We start from the raw sequence: 7,985 nt of genomic DNA, 5'->3' as shown, positions 1-7,985 counted from the left end.
ATTAGATTCGAGCAAATTGCTTTAAATGTGGAGGAAGGTCATACGATGGTCCATGGCTAGAAATTACTTATAGCTGGGTGATGGAGTGGCAGTGGTTTTCCATGGGAATACCAATCAAGGTATAAGCCATCTAAGCACTTCCAAATCTAGGATTTTTGGTTTCCAAGTTTTGATTTTGGTTACCAGATGAAGTTGATGCTTTTCGTTATATGGCATAAACGAGAGAGAGAAAGAGAGAGAGAGAGAGAGAGAGAGAGAGAGAATTATATATTAAAATAATTATTTTTTAGTTTTCTTTTTATTTAAAATAATAGAAAACCTTCATAAATGGTCCCTGGATATTGAAATGATGAAAATGCCCCTTACTTAATGGTAGAAAGCTGATGGAAGGACTAAACATTAAAAGTTTTGAAACCACAGGGACCATCTGTGAGGTTTTTTGAACTTAGGGACTAAACTTGATATTTTCGAAAACCACAGGGACCATTTTTGAAGTTTTGTCTTCATTTTTTCTTATTACAAAAACAATGTTAAATGAATGAAATAACATTGCACTTTTGTTGATTTGATTATTATGGCATCCTATTTTTCATTTCTTGTTACTACAACATTGTGTTTTGGAAAACAAATACCCAATTATAGGAATATCATCCAAATACAATGCAATTTTACTTCTATAGTTTTATAGATTTTTCAAAGATTATTTATAACAAGAAAAAATGGAAAGTACAATGCTATAACTGTGTGAAGTTTTCAGAGTATGAGACTTGATATTGAAAAAAATGGAAATTTAGTGGAGCAATTATGGAAATAAATGAAAGTAGGATGCTAAGAGTGCGTTGAACCAGCCAAAATGCAAAACAACCATTGTGAGATTTCAGAATAAAAGAAAAAAAATGATACTAGACTTTTAGAGAATTGGAACAGTCGATGTCAAAAACACTCATAGGCAACAAATTCATTCCGAAAATCACGACACATAACAAATAAGATGATTTCAGAAAGATACATGAAGTTATAAATGAACTGTAAAGCAGCTCCTAGTAAGTACAAGGAAAAGGAAACAACACCAAATAATGGAGATAAGTTATTCAGATAAAACCAAAAGAAAAAAAGCAATACACAAGGTCTTGAATTCTAACATGGTAGAGAGTTGTGAGATTATTGAGCTACTTGAATCCAAAAAGTCATGGCTTTACTGAACAGAGGTTTCAAGAAGAGGTAAGTTTGAGCAATCGAGAGATCATGGCAGCCACTTATTTTCTTGATAAATCGAACCAGAAGCTGAAAATATGACAACACTAGTATCTTTTTAATATTGTGTGCTACTGATACATCAGATACTTCCACCACTAAAACTTCAGGTTAAAGCAGAGTTGAATGTAAAAAATAGCAATGTACTTTCATTGACACATATGTTAAAAAAATATCCATTTTTTTTTTTTTAGATAAATGGCCTAAGAAAAATCTATTTTCAGACTATTAAAGAAATGTAGGGATTAAAACTGAAAAACTGGATACATATTATATTACAAAAAAAAGTATATCAGAAGATAAATATAAATAAAACAGTCACAAAGGTAAATTCTAAATTACATAAAACATTATATATTAACTATTGAAAGAGAAATTATAATGAAATATTGAAATTTATAAATGATTACTATAGAATGCTGAATAACTCAATTATTGGACACCTTTTGTATTGGATACCCTTTTCCACTATAATTACCGACAAAGTAATATCCTTGTGGCTGCTTTTTCATTCATTGAGTCTCTTTTAGTTCCACCATCTCATAGACTTAATTTATCAGTTTCACCTTTTTCTTCCACCATTCATCCATCCACTCTTCCTCTCTTCTCAATTCTCCACAACAGTGAAAATGGCCGAAGGTTTAGTGACTATTGCTGCCGAGGGGATACTGAAAAAGATTTTGTCTATTGCTGCTGGAGAACTAGCCATTGCCTGGGGTTACGAAGAAAAGCTGATCGGCCTACACAGAACATTGGACCTGATTCGTGCCAAGTTGCTCGATGCCGAGGGAAAAAAGGAAACAAGGGCTGTAATGGTGTGGCTGAAGCAGCTAAAAGATGTTGTGGGTGAAGCTGATGATGTGTTGGATGAGGTTCATTATGAAATGCTGAGGCGTCAAATAAACAAAGAAGATCAGGTGGAAAGAAAGGTACCGTGTCTTCCAAGCTTGAAAAGGTTTTCATTTCGTAATGAAATTGGTCATAAAATCGAAAAAATCAATAAAACTTTGCTTCTCATCGATACACGAGCAAACAGTTTAGGACTACAAGGTGAACACTCTGCTGCCCCTGTTCCAGATCGTCTCTATTGGAGGGAGACTGTTCCACACCCAGAAGAATTTAAAATTGTTGGGAGGGTGGAGGATGAAGAGCGCATCATACACCTATTAACCGAGTCAAGAAAAGAAGAAAAACTTACGATTGTTCCCATTACGGGAATGGGTGGGATGGGGAAGACCACTCTAGCTAAGTCCGTATACAATAATCCAAAAATCCAGCAACGTTTTGATGTGAAAGCATGGTTGTGTGTGTCGGTTAAGGTTGACATCAAAACACTTCTCGCAAAGATCTATGAATGTTTTTCCGGAAGGAAATCTATGTCAGACCTTAAGGTCAATTTAATTAAAAGTCTTGAAGAGGAATTAGCAACAAAAAGATATTTGCTCGTCTTGGATGACGTTTGGGTCGAAGAGAGGCAATATTGGGAAGATTTTAGGAGTTGTATGATAAAAGTAAACTCAAGAAACGGAAGTGGCATACTTGTCACTACACGTAAGCTTGATATCGGAACAACCGGAATGAAGGTTGATTCATGTCTTTTAAAAGGTCTTTCTGATGATCATTGTTGGGACATCTTTAGAGAAAGAGCGTTTGTGGCAGGCACAATGCCATCGCGAGAACTGGAGGAGATAGGCCGTGAGATTGTAAACAAGTGTGGTGGTCTACCATTGCTCTTAAATTTAATAGGTGGCATGTTGGCAAATTACAATGACAAAGAGAAGTGGTTGGCCATTAGAAATAGCAAAGTTTGGGATCTAGAAGATGAAAAAGAGAGAGTTCAAAAGAGTTTGGAACTGAGCTTTGATAATCTTCCCAATTCTATGGCCAAGCGATGTTTTGCATATTGTTCAATCTTTAAGAAAGATAAGGTCATGAAAAGAGAAGAACTGGTCCTACTTTGGATGGCTTTAGGGTTGGTTCAAGTGCATGAGGAAAGAAACAAAGAGATGGAGGATGTGGGAAATGATATTTTTCAAATTTTGAACAACAATTCGTTGTTCCAAGATGTTGAAAGGGATGAGTATGGTAAAACCACTCGTTGTAGCGTGCATGATCTGGTGCATGATCTTTCATTATCACTTTCAAACCATGAAAGCTTAAATCTGATGGATGCCACAAATGATGATATTGCATGTATGCGTCAGGTTAGACATCTCGCTTTTTACCAAGAAAAGATCAACGACGATGAATTCGAAGGCAATGTTTTTTTGAAGTTCATTGAAAGGAATCTGGTGGCTAGAAATTTGCATACATTGTTCATCAAAGGTCGAGTTGAGAATAAATTTCCATTTCAACGATTAAAGTACGTACGAATCCTAAAACTCAAAGGATGTAGAATATGGATGATAGACGATTCAATTGGAGAGTTGGTGCATCTCAGGTATCTTGATTTGTCAAATACCAGAATCCATGTTCTTCCAAAATCTATTGGTAAACTTTACCATTTGCAAACTCTCAAGCTGCTTGACTGCCTACATCTCGAGTTTCCTGAAGAAATGAGAAATTTGATAAGCCTGCGACATTATGAGTCCCACCAAAGCCTTCCCGCCAATTTTGTGGGACACTTAACTTCTCTTCGAACATTAATGCCTTACTTCCGTGTGCTTAGAAACGAGGGGCATGGAATTGAAGAGCTTAGCCGTTTAAAACACCTCAGGGGAAAGCTCTGTATTTTCAATCTAGAAAATGTTAGGAGCAAAGAGGATGCTGTCAAGGCAGATTTATGTAGCAAGAAAAGTTTATATGAGATTGAATTCAGTTGGAGCGAAAATCATGAAAGTGCCAGCAGAAACGACAGGGAAGTATTGGAAGGCTTGCAACTCCCTGGGGATGTGAAAATATTGCAAATTCAGAATTTTTCTAGTGATAGTTTTCCAGAATGGGTGATGAAGATGGGGATCTATATTGATGGGAAATGGATGCTCCTTAACAAGCTTGTACAGATCAAATTAATAGGTTGTAGGAGTTGCCTCTCTCTTCCCATGCTTGAGAACCTACCACATCTTCGAGATCTTGTGTTGGAGGATATGGACAGCTTGACATGCTTAAAGAATTCCAATGTTACTGGATCTACCAAGCCTTTGTCTCCTTCCTTGATATCGCTCCGACTAGAACGCATGAAAAAACTGGAAAAGTGGATAGATGGAGCACCCAACAGCTCAACAATGATATCGCCCGTCCTACAGATATTGAATATCAATGGTTGCCCGAAGATTACTCTCATAGATGAATGCCATCCCCATCCTCTTGTTTCCTTAAAGATACGGGACTGCACAGGTCTGGTGTCCATTAAGAGCATACACGGCCTTACATCTCTTGAATCTTTAAGTATCGAGAAATGCCCGAATCTTTTAGGAATAGCCCCCTTTTTTGGTGATAATTACCCGACATCAGTAACGAAGATGGCAATGGATATTGAAGGGAAATGGATTCCCTTTGACAAGCTCATATCAATCACATTAATAGGTTGTACGAGTTGTCTCTCTCTTCCGACGCTTGAGCATCTACCACATCTTCGGGATCTTGAGTTATGGTTTATGGACAAGTTGACATGCTTAAGGAGTTCCGATGTTACTGGATCAACGAAGCCTTTGTCTCCATCGTTGAGATCGCTCCAGTTAAGAGCTATGAAAAGATTGGAAAAGTGGATAGATGGAGCACCCAACAGCTCAACAATGATATCGCCTGTCCTCGAGAGGTTGGACATTGATTTCTGCCCAGAGATTATTGTCTTAGATGAATGTCATCCCCATCCTCTTGTTTCCTTAAAGATATCGCATTGCACAGGTCTGCTGTCCATCAAGAACATACAACGCCTCACATCTCTCGTATCTTTAAGTATTAAAAACTGCCCTAGTCTTTTAAAAATAGACAATTTGTCCAACCAGTGTCATTCTTTGAAGACTGTGAATATTCACCCTTGCCACAAACTGCAGACTTCCTTCCCTGGCGAAATGTTTGACAGTTCCAATTCTTCCTTCCGCCCCCCAATGGAAATCATCGAGGAGTTACCACTACCAGAATCAGAGCTCGATTGTTCCTCAAGTCTCCAAGAAATCGAGGAGTTAACACTACACTAGAAACAAGGTATCAGAGACGGAATCAGCGAATAAATCCGTCGCCAATTAGCGACGAATTACCAAGGGATCGGCGACTGTTCTGCAAGAAATATTATCCGCTGGTGATAGGTCGATGGTTTTATTAATTTTAGCGAGGGTTTTCCTACAAATTAGCGATAGATGTGGCTTTTTTATTTCAGCGACCGATCGTTTCGCTCCTAAATTAATATTTGGGGATTCCCTCCCAAATAGATAAAAATATGGTATTCCCTCCATAAAGATACATCTCGCGCTTGGTTCGTTCCTGCGATAAACCCCTCCATTATCGCCACCATCGCAGCTGCACTTCTACCGTTTCAATCACGCTATGGTACTCGTTCTAGAAGTTGTATATGATTCCTTTTCTTCAAATGATAACATCAGGTAACTGTCGACATTATCTCTTGTCTTCTGTTTTCTTATGATTACGTCATTTTGTTTTTACTAGGGCTTGATGGTTGGTTTTGAAGGCTTATCTTATTCACTTTAAATTTTGTGATAGTTAATTTTTTTTTTTTTATTACGAACATGATTTGTGTTCATTAGTTTTTTTTTTTTTTTTTTTTTTTTTTTTTTTTTTTAAATTACTGTTAAGTCCCTCTCATTGGCATTTTGTAGATTAGTTGTTATGGTGAAGGCTTGCTGTAACTAGATTGAATAAGTTGTCCCCACCAGCTTGGATGTTTTCAGGTCTACTTGATAATTAAAAATGTGAATGATTTAAAGATTTTACTTGTGGAGGGTAGACATGGAATTAAAAATTAGTGAAGTGTACCAATGTAGCCTTTTATTACCTTACTTGATCCTTAAGAAGGTTGCACATGCTCAAGGCTACTAATATCATACTACTTGTTTTTGTTTCCCCCAAGCTAGTTTGACCATTTTGCCCTTGGATTGATGTAATTCTTGTTGGTTGCTTCTGCCCCTGTTGTGGTATTGTTAAGCCCGTGTTAGGTGGACCTGAAAGGCTTGACTGCTGCTACTTGCTTCTAGGTTGCCCAAGTTAGATTGACCGTTTTGCCCCCGTGTTGATGTTTTACTGCTTGATTGCCTCCACCCCTGTTGTAGTGTTTTTGTGTAATCATATGTTAAATTTGTGATTTTTATAAGCATGCATTTCAAATGTGAACATCATTCAAGAAACTACAATGTCATTAAAAAGGAAAAACATACAAAACCAACCATTTGATAGCATTTAAAAAGGTGTATTTTACCACTCTAATTATTTTCAGAACATTTCTTAAAAAATAATCATCATATAGATGATAAGCATTTGATTATTGTTCTTCAAATTTGTGTTCAATTGTGAAATAGATTTATTATTACTTGTGTTCACAAAATGAATGAATTTATTTAATTTGTTATTGCTTTTAGTAAAACAGGTTACAGAAATTTAGGTTGGGAAAACATTCATTGTGTTTTTGTAAGCATGCATTTCTAATGTGACCATATTTTCAAATATATCTTCGTTTAATAAAAGTATATTATTTAATGTCTTTATGCAACTTTGGCATTTTTTAAAGAATTTTCATATTTGACAATTCTGACATTTTAATTTGCAGGAAACAATGGTGTTGGTAGAAATCCATCAAACTGAAATTTTAGTCAACGGACAAGGGGTTTACTCATTACACTACTCAAGGTTCACTCTCATAACTATCACTACACTCGGCATCCTATTATAAATATTTCTTTATTTCTAATGTGTAAAAAAATGCAATTTTTGTGCTAAATATAAAGGGTAAAATTTGTAATTTTTTCTAAATCCTTTTTACAACCACAGAGTAAATATGAGATTGCTTTATTTTTAACATTGCTATTTACTTGTTTATCATGTGTATTACTAAAAATGGTGTCGAGTTGAAAGTACGTTGCTATATTGTGTCAACTTGAGAGTATGTTACTAAAGCATAATGAATTTGAAAGTTAATTACTATTTTCTATGAAGTTGAAGGTATCACAGTTAAATGGTTTTAGTTGTTTTTTATTTATAGGTTATTATTGATCAAATACACGAGGAGATGAAGGAAGAACTTAGCAACGCATTGATGACGGACGTTAACACCATATTAGCAATGGAGCAACGACAAAAATCATCTTTTTTCAGCGACTTTCGTCCCTACGCATAAGAAGTCTTTCACTAATTCTGTCGCTTCCCTTTAGCGACAAATGATTTTTGATGGCAGTATTCCATTGTTGATCCCTAAACAAAGAAAATCCAAAAAAGAATTAATTTTTTTTTTCTTCAGTTTGATGATAACTCAAATACCTAAATGTCCAAATAATTTATTTAACCATCATTAGTGATGAATGTTCACTTAATATAGTATTTTCGGGCTTATTTATGTTGGGCCTTTTGTTAAGCCATTTAGGTAGGTTAATTTTTAGATCAAATCCCTAATGATAGGAACTTAATTATAACCGTTGATAGTTAATTGCATGAACATTGTGTAAATTATCTTAATAATTATACAAATTAGTTAACTGGACCTAGATAACTAATTACATTAGAAAATCACAAATAATAAGGAATGTTCATTGTACTTATTTGTTTGTTTCATATCTAGTTTAATT

The 7,985-nt window shown here is 35.6% G+C and overlaps 1 protein-coding gene across 1 annotated transcript; it reads left to right on the top strand.

The window, feature by feature from the left end:
* The first annotated feature begins 1,773 nt into the window (after window positions 1-1,773).
* LOC145030950 (putative disease resistance protein RGA3) lies at window positions 1,774-7,752 on the top strand. Its single transcript, XM_078979393.1, has 3 exons — window positions 1,774-5,795; window positions 6,974-7,053; window positions 7,406-7,752. The coding sequence occupies exon 1, from the start codon at window positions 1,884-1,886 to the stop codon at window positions 5,391-5,393; it is 3,510 nt and encodes a 1,169-aa protein (XP_078835519.1). The 5' UTR covers window positions 1,774-1,883; the 3' UTR covers window positions 5,394-5,795; window positions 6,974-7,053; window positions 7,406-7,752.
* The last annotated feature ends 233 nt before the right edge of the window (window positions 7,753-7,985 follow it).

Source organism: Lactuca saligna, chromosome 2 (assembly GCF_052625555.1).
Source record: "Lactuca saligna cultivar CGN05327 chromosome 2, ASM5262555v1, whole genome shotgun sequence".
Lineage (NCBI taxonomy): Eukaryota > Viridiplantae > Streptophyta > Magnoliopsida > Asterales > Asteraceae > Lactuca > Lactuca saligna.
Note: the sequence above shows the minus strand (reverse complement) of the source record. Positions and strands in the feature narration are given on the sequence as shown.

Bases quoted from the DNA above. Each gene is read 5' to 3' on its own strand.
- LOC145030950 (XM_078979393.1), top strand. From the start codon at position 1,884: ATGGCCGAAGGTTTAGTGACTATTGCTGCCGAGGGGATACTGAAAAAG.